At 42.7% G+C, this 13,775-nt stretch overlaps 1 protein-coding gene across 1 annotated transcript in view; it reads right to left on the reverse strand.

Moving 5' to 3' along the window:
* LOC141786460 (protein TMEPAI-like) overlaps window positions 1–13,775 on the reverse strand; it is a 94,196-nt gene that overhangs the window by 17,980 nt on the left and 62,441 nt on the right. Inside the window, exon 2 of the mRNA XM_074665102.1 lies at window positions 9,613–9,767. Within this exon, the coding sequence (XP_074521203.1) occupies window positions 9,613–9,767 (155 nt within the window). The remainder of the gene's footprint in view (window positions 1–9,612; window positions 9,768–13,775) is intronic.

Consider the following 13,775-nt stretch of genomic DNA (forward strand, 5'->3'; position numbering starts at 1 on the left):
AGTGGATCATCACTTTGTATGGTTCATTGTCGGTCACGGACACCAAACTTTTTGTGGCTTCGGGGATATTTTTGACTACTTTTCTCCTGTGTTTGTCTGGAGATCCCACTTGTAACCATGGCTGCATTGTTTACATGCGAACTCAGCTGTTAGCAGCCTGTAGCATGCCGATGCTAACTAGTGTAGGGCTTGATGATTTCCCTCGAGCTGAGGAGGAGGAGGTGAGGACGACGTGCTGGTTCTCGGATGTGAGCTGGGAGGTGACGACGTGGACCTGTCCTTCCATCCATCGTTGTTGGGAATGTGGGATCTAGCCCCGGGGGATGGACGAGCTAGCTGTGCTAACCCAGCGGCATAGTGCTGTTCACGGACGTGGCTGACGGAGCTGACATCGGACGCCGGCGACACATCGGAGGAGCTTCGCCTGCTGTGAGCAGACAGGATCCAGGAGACAGAGACTGAACAGACTGCTGGGGAGGCTCAGTCCTGGACCCTGTGGCTGGGCTGGAGAGTGGTGGACGAGTGGTGGACGGGATGTCGTCATCTAATTTCTTATGGACCTTTTTGCACTTTCTATACTCTTTCTTACTTTTGTTTTCTTAAATGCTGCTGTGACTCCTGAATTTCCCCTCGGGGATAAATAAAGTATTTTCTATTCTATTCTATTCTATTCTCTATTCTATGTTGGTGAGGATAAGATGATAGAAAGGACGAGATAATTGAGAGGATGAGATGATTGAGAGGGTGAAATGATGGAGAGGATGAGATAATGGAGAGGATAAGATAATGAGGAGGAGGCAGAGATAGAGAAGATATGATAGACAGGATTTGATGATTGGGGTGATAGGATGATGGACAGAATGAGAAGATAAAGAGGATGAGATGACATAAAGGGGGATTTGATGGAGAGGATTTGAGATAATTGAGAGGGTGGGGATAAGGGGGGGGGGGGGGGTGGAGGGGATTGGACGAATGAGAGGATGAGATGATAGAATGATGAGGCAATAGAGAGGATGAGATGATTGAGACGGTGAGATGAAAGAGAGGATGAGATGATTGGGAGGATGAGATGATTGAGACAGTGGGATGATGGAGAGGATGAGATGATTGGGAGGATGAGATGATTGAGACAGTGGGATAATTGAGAGGATGAGATGATTGAGAGAATAAGATGATTTAGAGAATGAGATGATAAATAGGATGAGATGATGAAGAGGATGGGACAATGAAGAGGTTGAAGTGATAAAGAGAGTGAGATGATGGAGAGGATGCGATAATGGAGAGGGTAGGAAAATGAGGGGGAGGAGGAGATAGATAAGATAAGATAGACAGGATTTGATGATAGAGGTAATACAATGATGGACAGGATGAGAAGATATAGAGGATGAGATGACAAAAAAGGTGAGATGATAGAGAGGATGAGATGATAAAGAGGATGAGATGATTGAGACAGTGGGATGATAGAGAGAATAAGATGATAGAGAGGATGAGATTATAGAGAGGATGAGATGATTAATACAGTGGGATGATGGAGAGGATGAGATCATAGAGAGGATGAGATGATGAGACAGTGGGATGATGGAGAGGATAAGATGATAGAGAGGATGAGATGATTAAAACAGTGGGATGATGGAGAGGATGAGATCATAGAGAGGATGAGATGATTGAGACAGTGGGATGATGGAGAGGATGAGATCATAGAGAGGATGAGATGACAAAAAAGGTGAGATGATAGAGATGATGAGATGATAAAGAGGATGAGATGATTGAGACAGTGGGATGATGGAGAGAATAAGATGATAGAGAGGATGAGATTATAGAGAGGATGAGATGATTAATACAGTGGGATGATGGAGAGGATGAGATCATAGAGAGGATGAGATGATTGAGACAGTGGGATGATGGAGAGGATGAGATCATAGAGAGGATGAGATGATTAATACAGTGTGATGATGGAGAGGATGAGATCATGGAGAGGATGAGATGATAAAGAGGATGAGATGAGAGGATATTTCAAGCTGGACGAATCTTTAATGAGACCACAAACCTTAGTGAGGTGTTTTTTTTTAAATGAGGAAAAAGTGATGAACTTATCAGCAGGTTTCCTACAGCTCAAGGCAAGTTAAATTTAAGACTTTTTAAGACTATTTTAATGCCGTTTGAAATCAAATTTAAGACCAAGTCGACAAAGAACCACAATTGAAACAAACAAAACAAACAAACATAAACACCACATGAATTACCTGGGTTAGACGCAATTTCAAACTGTTTATTTTAAATAAAACATCACTTTTTGGTCCAGTTGAAAACACTTTGAAAAACATAGCAAACAATACATTAAAAGGATGTGTGCGGTACATCCTGGATCCTCAGTAAAAAACTGGCAGATAACTGCTAATTCCAAATATCTATTCTGCTACATTTATGAAGCATTTGCATCATGAAGCATGAAACATGACTTTTTGGTCCAGTGTAAAACTTTCATTTTGAAAAACATAACATTGCTACCAGGGTTTCCGCTATAAAAAAATTGGCACAGGACAACGTGACCGGCAGGTTTTTAATTTACCAGACAAGCGTTTGATTTCCCGGTCAAATATTATCTGAAGTTATTGAGCTTAAATGCTGCAAAGTATTTAAGCAGCTTCTGCGAGTGTGTGTGTGTTTGTGTGTGTGCGTGCGCGTGTGTCTGTGTGTGCATATATTTTTCAAAGGGCCCCACCCTCGCCTGTCAAATTTTGTGCAGACTAAATTTCAATAGAGTGGTAGAGGAATTTATTCAAAGATATGCCCAGAGATCAGGACATATATATAAAGTCTACTCACCTGCAAAGCAAGCCTGTAAAAAAATCTATTCCTGTCATTAAGTGGGGTGTATCTTCGATCAATGTAATCTTTGTCGCTTTACGTGACAAAGCGATTTAAAAACAAATAATTTGGTTCTAGACACATTTGTTCTATATTCAAAGTAAAGATGTATAACAAACTGAGTGGACTGATTATAAAACCCTGCACTGTGCGTCAATGAGTAATGAGGTGTCAAACAGCGGAGTCCTGCGGACAGCTCCCAAATAATGTCAGTTAGGATCCGCACCTCCACAGCGACTATAACATTTGGGCTCTGCAGGGTGATCTGTCACTGCAGGAGTGAATGGCCTCATGGAAGTTATATTTTACAAGTCTTCACATTATTTACCAACGAAATTCATTAAGGCAACTAATTGGTGCTGTTAAGGTGATGCCCTTAAGTTTACATGGATCCTCACGTTTACGTTAAGGGGCAGACTTAAAATGATACGACATACATATAAGAATATATCAAAGCATGTCAATTTATAAAACTTTCTTTTGAAGCATAGGCTGTATCAAATAAAATGAGTGCCATCAACTGACTCAATTGGTTAACTAAAATTAATATTGCACAGCAGAAGCTTCCATTCGGTCCAAAACGACCGACCTTTTCCTCTTCTCGGCAGGAGGCAAGACATCATCTGCTGCAGCCTCCGGGATTTCAGCCTCACCACCATCTTTCTCCTCTGAACTCTTTTGTTTGGTAAAAAAGTATTTAAGTTTCGCCTGTTCCGACATGTGTCTCCCGCTGTATTGTTGTGCTACAAGTTTAGTACCGCCTGAAAAAAAAAAACAACAACAAAAAAAAAAAACACATAGACCAGGCCTATCCATAAAAGATAAGAGGGAATATTTTTCACCGGACATTTTGACTGGTGGAGTCGAAATATGTCGGACTTGGGCTGATTTTACCGGTCAAAGTCTGGTAATTACCGGATAACGGAAATCCAGATTGCTACATTCATGAACAATTTAGTATCTGAGTATAGCATCATAAAAACACACGCCTTGAAAAAACTTGGGATATCTAAGTGTTGGTGTTTACTCTTTTTATAGTATTGGCTTGCAAGTTTTCTTAAGTTCCTCCTCCACTTGTTGCAATTCTGCCATTTTTTCTTTGTATTGCTTCGTTAGCGTGTTTGATTTGGTGATGAGCTGTGCCGTCAGGGTGCAAGCCTTTCCCTCTGCTAATGTGGCGAGCTGATCAGCATCATCCAACACAACCTTTGCCACCTCAGACAGACATTTTTCTTGTTTTTAAGTTTCCTGATGCTCTCCGCAGCTGCCCTGTGGTCCTGAGTTGCACGTACATTCATTTTCTTTTGCTTTTCCTCATCTAGGTATATTCTGTACCTTGACCTAGCTGATGCAACCGAGGACAGCAACTCCACAAACAGTGACATAGTCACATATAAGTGGCTGGGTGACCATTGTGTCTTCATGTATGTTGCATGTTTCAACCTCTTTGTTTATTAAAAAGCCTCGCTCCACTGTTGCCTGGCAGTGGGATAGGAGAAGCAGCTTCTTACAAAACTCCCATAGCTCAGAGTAGCATTTTCCCTGGAAAGCTAGATGAAGGAAGACATCCACTCTTGTCTCAATGGGTTGGTAGAAGGGGAAGGTGTCATTTCTAGCCTCAAGGGACAAGAAATCACAGAACTGCTGTGTAATCACGTCACCTAAAAGACACAATACAAAGGCACAGGCAACATTCAACCAAAAGGCAAACACTTTATTTTACAGTACTAGATAAGAATCAGTCAAATTCATATCAATAATTTGCACATTCCTAACACTTCTTTAGATGCTGTTTACATTATCCCTACATTTAGAGACAGATATCGCAGTGAATGCTTAAAGAAAACTTAAACTGCTCTATTCTCTCATACCGGCTGAGACACCTGACAACTGCTTTTAGTGCAGAAACCTCTGGATGAGATTCCTCATCTTGCCCTGGCAACATTCTGGATCAGAGAACATCTTTCTGGGGTCCAAACAGGTCAGCTGCCTCACAGTGGGATATTATGAGGGGCTCTTTTCTTGTACTTTCTGCAGGATAGCTGCCATCACCTTGATGCAGTCCATCTTAAACTCTAGGACTGTGAGTTCTCCTATCTTTTCCTGTCTCTGAAGTTCCTGACAGGGATAGTGAGAGTAACTTATGTAACAAATAGTATATCAATTTTCTGGATCCTTTTAATATTAAAAATAAATACATGAATGGCTAAATTGAAACACTACCTTCAGGGCTGATTCTGCACCCAAGCCAATGTTCACTTCCTTAGGATCGACCCATTTTTTTTGTCTCCAACATCCAGTCTGGCTAACTGAAATGGATCGATGTCCTGAAGGATCTCCCTCTTAATGAAACGCCTCAAAATACACTGTAAACATAATAGTTAAATATATAACCCGAATAACTGCAACCATATTGCCTTGACAATTTGTCCACACTGCTTTACTCATTTGTTTTCCTCTTTCAGATTTTTTCAACATGATCTTATATAACTGTCACATCATGTACATAATACATACAAACAGTGCTCAGTGGTAGAATAAAATTACCTTCATCAATTCTGCCAAATCATTCCCTAGGAATGGCATCATTGGCTGGTCTGTCTGGTATGTGGTGAGGAAGAGGTTGAAGGTTCTGATGATGGACATGTAGAAATGAAGTTTTGCCATGATGACAGGATCTTTCTGTGCCGCCTCATGCATGTCAAAAGATGAGCTTCCTGGATTTGGTAGCCTCTTGGTCCTGACTGCATTCATGTACATGGTTACTGAAGGCCACACCTCTAAAGCCCTCTCCACAGCTGGTAGGTTCTCAAGACACTGGTGGCCACAGAATGGCAGTGGAAAATGTGTCGCCTTGGTAAGAACTGTGAAGTCCTCCCTCTTTGCAGGTGTATTATGGAAGAGTGTATGCAAGGCCCTCAGAACCTTGTCCAGCTGCCACACGAGAAAGCCAACTTTGCAAGCATTATGTAAGGTGTGGAGACCACAGCTTCCAACCACAATCAGTTGAACACCACCATACTGCTTTGCCTGTTCTTGCTGCAATAGCTCCAGGAACTTCCAATTTACATTTGGGCCATCCATGGAGACAGACAACAGCTTACGCCTATCCAGGTCCTTGGCACCTTCTTGAGAATGAACAATGTTGAAGCCTATGATGCATATAAAAATCATACTGAATTAATCCGGTAAAGATTTAGCAAACGATAATACAGCTTATTATATTTGTAATGGATGGAAGGCTGACAAGGAAAATGTATTAATATCATTTGACACCCTAATAAGTGGAAGCAGAAGACCAAATACCGTATTTTCTGCACTATAAGGCGCACCTAAAAGCCTTCAATTTTCTCAAAAGCAGACGGTGCGCCTTATAACCCGATGCGCCTTATATATGGATCAATATTGAATAATCATGGCTACCGTGTTCAGGGGGCATGGCTGAAGTAACAGCAGTAAGAGGAATTCTGCTAAGTGCTAATGTTAGCTTGCAGGCTGGCCCAGGCTTCTTCTCTTTTTATTTGTTAGAGCAATACATCGCCCCCCCAAAGGTCTGGCATGTGAACTGATCTCTGGAAACTGTTTTTGTGGACGGCAGAAATGGCTTTGTCTTTACAGCGCACGGCACAGAAAATAGTTGGATAGGAAAATGTGCAGCTCTGTCTGGATGTAGCCTGAGTTTGACTGACTTATCTGACTGTTTTGTTGACATAATGCAACCCCAGCCACTACTGTAGCTTCTATTCTATGCGCCTTATAATGCGGTGCGCCCTATATATGAAAACAGTTTTCAAATAGGCCATTCATTGAAGGTCCGACTAATACTCCGAAGCGCCTTATAGTGCCGCAAATATGGTAAGCAAGATTCATACAATATAATGTGATCCAATACAACAGCCATAACTTCTACCTTTACGAATATAATTATGTTAAGTTTTGATAGACATTTTCATAAAATATTATAAACTTTAAGTTATTTGAGTCAATACATTTATTATTACGTATTATACAGTAGTACCACTGAGGCAAGGAAAAATGCAACAAAGGTAAAATGAAAACATCAACTTTTATTTAAGAATGTTTGCTATAAAGTGAAATTTTATGAACATGTCAATGACTAAGAGCCTAGAAACTGTGGCCTTTCAAAATAAAGTGCTCCTGTGGCTCAACTTGCCCCGGGTCAGGGGAAAGTTAAGCCAAGTCTGTCGGTAAGTTGACCATGTGACTTCATAACTTTAAATCTGAGAATTATTAAAAGATAATCTATTATTGTCAAAAGAGTCAGTTCACAAGAGATTGTTCGTTTCACAAAAAGTCACATTTATTTTCTTAAACCTAACTTAAACAACCTACAAAAAAAATTCAGTAATTCAAAATTGTTAATGCCATAAATGGACACATTTTGCAGATATGAAGTAAAATGAGAGCCAGCCAAGCTTTGAACGACATATAAAAACAACATCAGTTCTTGGCAGAAAGAAAGTTTTACAAGTTCAGACTTGCTGAAACAATAAAGTTTTAACATCCCTCTTCTATATTTACCTGTGCAGGGATCTGATCCACTTTTCACTCATTCACTATTGTTGTGCTACAAGTTTAGTATCGCCTGAAAAAAAAACAACAACAACAAAAAAAAAAAACACATAGACCAGGCCTATCCATAAAAGATAAGAGGGAATATTTTTCACCGGACATTTTGACTGGTGGAGTCGAAATATGTCGGACTTGGGCTGATTTAACCGGTCAAAGTCTGGTAATTACCGGATAACGGAAACCCAGATTGCTACATTCATGAACAATTTAGTATCCGAGTATAGCATCATAAAAACACACGCCTTGAAAAAACTTGGGATATCTAAGTGTTGGTGTTTAGTCTTTTTATAGTATTGGCTTGCAAGTTTTCTTAAGTTCCTCCTCCACTTGTTGCAATTCTGCCCTTTTTTTTTTTGTATTGCTAAATAACAAATAAGTATAATACATTTTAGATTAGGATATTTGGGTTTGATAAAAAGCTCAATAATCTAAAAAAATATTCTGACACATGAAAAAGAGTTTTTTTTGTGTTAAAGTGCCAACTTTTATGCCAGGTGCTCCTCTTCAACAGAGGCAGAAAGAAATGATCAGGACTTTCTTAATTTAGGGCCGCATAACAAAAATTTGTTAACTGTTTCCCAGAAACAGGGGGTGGGTCAACTTACCCACTGTCTCAGTTTACCCCACTCTCCCCTACAGTATATTTTAAGTTTTGGACACTATGTTTACATGCAGGAGATAGGTAGGTGGCTGCCTACTTACTTTGAAATGGCGTAGTAAATCCTGGGCTGTTCCATGTCCCATAAACTGTGACCCCGCATATCTTGACTGGACTTGATCTTCGCACCAATAGTGGACATGTAGATCAAGCTGTTTTGTTTTGTGGTCTGGTTGAGGTTCTCATTGAACATTAAAACAAATACATCCTTGTTAGCCTCCGCTACAAGCTGCTCCAAAATGTACGGGGCTAATCCAAACTTGCTGATGTAGGCCGTCTTGTCAGAACCACATGCGAACGAGTGGGCAATGTCAGAGTCGGGGAACATTGTACGGAATTAGTCTCCAACTTCCTCATTTGACTTGAATGATTGGTGTTTCGTCACGGCGTTCAAAGACCACAGAACCTCCGCTTTCAGCGTAGGCATACTGCCAAACATCCGGAGATGTGGTGCTGCTGAGGTCCCGGTTGTCATCGTCGGGTGGGGGCACGATGGAACTGGGAAATACATGGCGTCCTTTAGCAGCTCAATTCTGAAGTTTTGTGTTTTGTGCTTTGCGTGTGTGACTCCAATGCCCTGACTCCCATCGTGGCAAGTCTGAAAAAACTCTTTCAAACAATACACCGTGCCTCGTAGACATTGCCTGGTACTGCTTTAAGCCATGATGAAAAACGTTCTTTGGACAGCCAGTTCTCATTGAATTTACACTTTCCCATGTGATCCAAAGTGACCACTATCCGAAGTTGCGGTGTTGGGTAACCAAGACATGTGTCTGTTCTAAAAGAATCGGGTGCAACAACATCACCGTTTTATTAGTTCCGCTATTGTGATTCCGCCATGTAGCCACGAGAGTAAATCGGTGAATTATTTTTGAAAAATAGATAAATGTTACTCAATTTTTTTTTAGTTCAAACTAACATAGATCTTACTAATGTGTTCACATTTTTAGGACTTTTGAAAATTAGATTTAAGACATTTTAATGACAATTATGGCCTTGTTTTTAGGATAATGAATTCAATGTCATTTAAGACTTTTTAAGGATCCGCGGGAACCCTGTTATCACTTTACACTGCTGATCAGATACATCTAGAAAGGCTAGTTACTAAAGCAGTGTGTGTGTGTGTGTGTGTGTGTGTGTGTGTTTGAGCTTGCTTGTGTGTGTATGCTTGTTTGTCCCAAAGTGTATGTCAGTATGGGGGCGGAGCTTCTGCTGTCTAGACAGCACTGTAGTAAATTAAACATCAAGGCCTACCAGAGTCTTGCTCTTAAGACATGGAATCTGCAAATTCCCCTCCCAGACTGGAGCTGCTGCCTCAGAAAGTGGGACAGACTCAGGTTGGGATGAATGGAATCAATTAGCTCTGTGACACCTCAATGACAACTGCAACCATGAAGAAAGCCACTGTCACATGAGCAGGCAGGACATTCAGCGTGAGGACACACACAAACACACAAACACGCACACACGCACGCACACACACGCGCACTGACCTGCTGCAGGGCGTGCTCGTGCCTGTGGGCCTGGCTCTGCCGTGTGATGAAGGACCAGGTGGAGAGCTTGTAGTGGTTGAGCAGGCAGATGATCACCACCACCATTACTGTCATCACCACGATGATGATGACGATCTGAACAAACTCCAGTTCAGCTGCACAAACACAGAGAAGAATGAGAGAGGGCGTCAGCATCAGACCTGTGGACCCCAGAGAGGCCTACTGTAGTCATCCTGTGGAGGTTCTCAGCTTCTCCGTGTGAGCCCAGCCGGAGGCCAGCTCAAACAGAGGAGGTGGAGCATCCTTACAGAGCTGCTCTCTTTTCTGTGGGACACAGAAAAGCAGAGTGAACCCTGACAGTCAGCCTGGCATGTAGACCTCCTTTGAAAACAGTCTTCATCCTCCTCCTCAGCTCGGCTTACATTGATGGGATCACTCCCTGTGTTCTGCGGCCATCTGATCTCATCTGCCTGAGGTCTCTAAACTGTGATGACAACAGCTGGAGAAGCTTCACCTCTGGGTGGCTTACTATTAATGAACAAGACATATGTCAAAAACTCCACTTTCTGTGGGAAGTCTGTTTCATGTGAAGTTTTCAGTGAATGTTTGATGATTTTTTTATGAGTTTCCTCTGTTTTTTTTTCTTTTGTCCATAGATTTTTTAAAAGATTGAATCCACTTCCTGTTATGTGAGAGTCCTGAAGGTTACAGTCAGAGATGATGACTTATTATTGAGATGTAAGCACTGTATGACGGTCTCCTGTATGAGCAGCACTCTGCTGAGGAGTTATACTTCATGTTGACCAGCAGAGAGCAGCAAATGGTTAACTCTCACACACACCCTGTGTGGCACAAAGTGTAGACATGAGGCATCAGAGAGTGAGAGGCCATAAGAAAGCTTCCAGTCACAGAGAAGGCTCAGAGCTGTGTCCCAGCATACAGTGACTGTGCTGTTAAGACACTGAATAACTGTGGCGTGACCCTCCCAACACACACACACACACACACACACACACACACACCTACACACACACACCTACACACACACACACACACACACACACACACACACACACACACACACACACACACACACACACACACACACGCACCTACATACACACACACACCAGTATCTGACTGGTGTGGTATGACCTCCTAGATCAGGTCACGACAGGGAAACAATGGCCGCTGCCTTCCAGTCACGTCAGCTCGTGGTCTCTTGTTCATTGTTTTTCTTTTTCTCTAAACTCTTCCTGCCTTTCATTACTTCTCTCCCACCTCCTCCCTTCCTCTGTGCCCTTCATTGTCTCTCACTCTCTTCCTCTGTGCCCCTGTCTTTTCCCTGGCTTAGTCTGCAGTCTGAGACTCTTTTGTTGAACTTGTACTGAGCTGAAGTCTTGACCTTGTCTAGTCCTGGCACACAGTCTAACCTCTGACTCACACTCTTACTCACTGCTGGACACAAACTTACTTTGTGAGTGTGTATGCAGTGTCTGTCTGTGCTCATACAGTGTGTGCCCTTGTGTGTGTGTCCTCTGGAAGAACAATGAACACAGCTATTTGAGCTACAATAGCCCAATTCTGGCAGACAACTCCTCCACAAAGCACTGTGCAATTTCTAGAAAATATTACCCACAATGCAGCTGGGCCATTTTAGGTAAAAAGTTCACCATGAGACTAAAAACACTCTTACAGAGGTAAGATTTAAAGATCATCAACTAGGGGTGGGCGTTATACGGGTGTCATCACGGTCACTGATATCATATGTTGCCACAAAATAAATTTTGGAATACCGTAATTACCGCAGTAAAGCTGGCTAGTTACTAAAGCAGTGTGTGTGCGTGCGTGTGTGTGTGTGTGTGTGTGTGTGTGTGTGTGTGTGTGTGTACACATAATTTAGTCCAACTAGTGGTTAATCTATGTGGGAGATTTATGTCTCCCAATGTGACAAGACACTTTTCTGCAACAGCCATTCAGTAAATACACCTTGGAGGCCAGTAGCTCCGAGTCAGTGACGTAAAGAAGTAAACATTTACCGCTGTGCAGAAAGCAAAACAGCTGGTGTGCATGATGATGGCTACCTTGTTTTAGGCTGTACATCACTATAGGTAAGAGTCTATGGTCAAACCTCAAAACCTAAAATGTGATACAACCATTTTTTAACAAAAGTAGTGACATGAAAATAAACATTTTGAAGCAAACTCAAAGTCTGCGTAGTGCGGCTAAATTACGGATTTTTACGGTCTAAGGAGCTTCATAGCCTCATAGCATCAAAAGCAATTAATTTCTCGATTATTTTTGTTATCAATAAAATACTAGGGGTGTAAATCACCAGTTTCATGACGATACGATACAGATTCTTTGGACAACGATATGATGTTGCCGATATCACAAAGTCTGCCTCAATCTCCACCAATCTGTTGTTGGTTGCACTCATACCAAGAGCCACACATTGGACCTGGTCATTAATGACTCCATCCACATCTCAGACCTTCAAATCCAGGACATTGGCATTTCAGACCACCACGCAGTCACCTTCAAGATCCCTCTTCCCTTTCCCCTCACCAAACCACAACGCCTTATTTCCTTCAGGAACCTCAGAAAAATTGACTCCACCTCCCTCAGCCAACATCTCCAGTTCCTTCCTCCCCTCCTAACACATCAGTCACCGACATTACCACAACTATAACCATCAGGCTCTACTTGACTTTCATGCACCACTGAAAACAAGGACAGTCACCTTCACCCGCTCTGCCCCCTGGTTCACAGAGGAACCGAAACACTTAAAAGGGACTGGTTCCGTCCCAACACATGACATTGCACCCACCACACAACTGTCTCACTTTTACCCCACAGTGCAGCAGGAGGTCGAGAAAATTGTCAGTAAATCTAAAACGTCCACATGATCCCTCGACCCCCTCCCCTCCCCCCTGCTTAAAGCTCCTCGCCACTCCATCAGTCAGCTGATTACAAACATCATCAATCTCTCCCTTCATACCGCCAATGTTCCAGTCCGTCTCAAAACAGTAGTCATCAAGCCCCTCCTCAAAAAACCCACTCTTGATCCTGAACCTCTGTCGAATTACAGACCTATTTCCAACCTCCCCTTCATCTACAAAACTCTTGAAAGAATTGTCTCCATCCAACTTCATGACCATCTTAAATGAAACGATATGATAAATTTCAAACTGGTTTTCACCCCACTCAAAGCACAGAGACAGCTCTCACCAAAGCCACAAATGTCCTCTTGATGACCTCTGACTCCAGCTCCACCTCCCTCCTCATCCTTCTCGACCTCTCTGCTGCATTTGATACTGTAGATCACCACATCCTCCTTCACCGCCTCCAACACAACATTGGTATCTCTGGCTAAAGGCTAAAAAACAACCACACGCTGAAAGATGCCTGCAGGCCAAGGGACAATGAAAAGCTGAGGGACAACTACAGACTGAGGGGAAACTACAGGCTAAGGGACAGCCCAGGCTGAGGAACAATTAAAGACTTAGGAACAACCAAATGCTGAGGGACAATGTAAAGCTGAGTGACATCTACAGACTGAGGGGAAACTACAGGCTAAGGGACAGCCCAGGCCGAGGAACAACCAAAGACTGAGGAACAATCAAAGGCTGAGGGACAACTATAGGCTGAGGAACAACAACAGACTGAGGGGAAACTACAGGCTAAGGGACAGCCCAGGCCAAGGAACAACCAAATGCTGAGGAACAACCAAATGCTGAGGGACAATGACAAGCTGAGGGACAACTACAGACTGAGGGGAAACTACAGGCTAAGGGACAGCCCAGGCCGAGGAACAACCAAAGACTGAGGAACAATCAAATGCTGAGGGACAATGACAAGCTGAGGGACAACTACAGACTGAGGGGAAACTACAGGCTAAGGGACAGCCCAGGCCGAGGAACAACCAAAGACTGAGGAACAATCAAATGCTGAGGGACAATGACAAGCTGAGGGACAACTACAGACTGAGGGGAAACTACAGGCTAAGGGACAGCCCAGGCCGAGGAACAACCAAAGACTGAGGAACAATCAAAGGCTGAGGGACAACAACAGACTGAGGGGAAACTACAGGCTAAGGGACAGCCCAGGCCAAGGAACAACCAAAGACTGAGGAACAACCGAATGCTGAGGGACAATGACAA

This window comes from Halichoeres trimaculatus, unplaced genomic scaffold, assembly GCF_033239565.1.
Source record: "Halichoeres trimaculatus isolate MK-OKI-2021-1 unplaced genomic scaffold, fHalTri1.1 fHalTri1_scaffold_33, whole genome shotgun sequence".
In the NCBI taxonomy this organism is placed as follows: domain Eukaryota; kingdom Metazoa; phylum Chordata; class Actinopteri; order Labriformes; family Labridae; genus Halichoeres; species Halichoeres trimaculatus.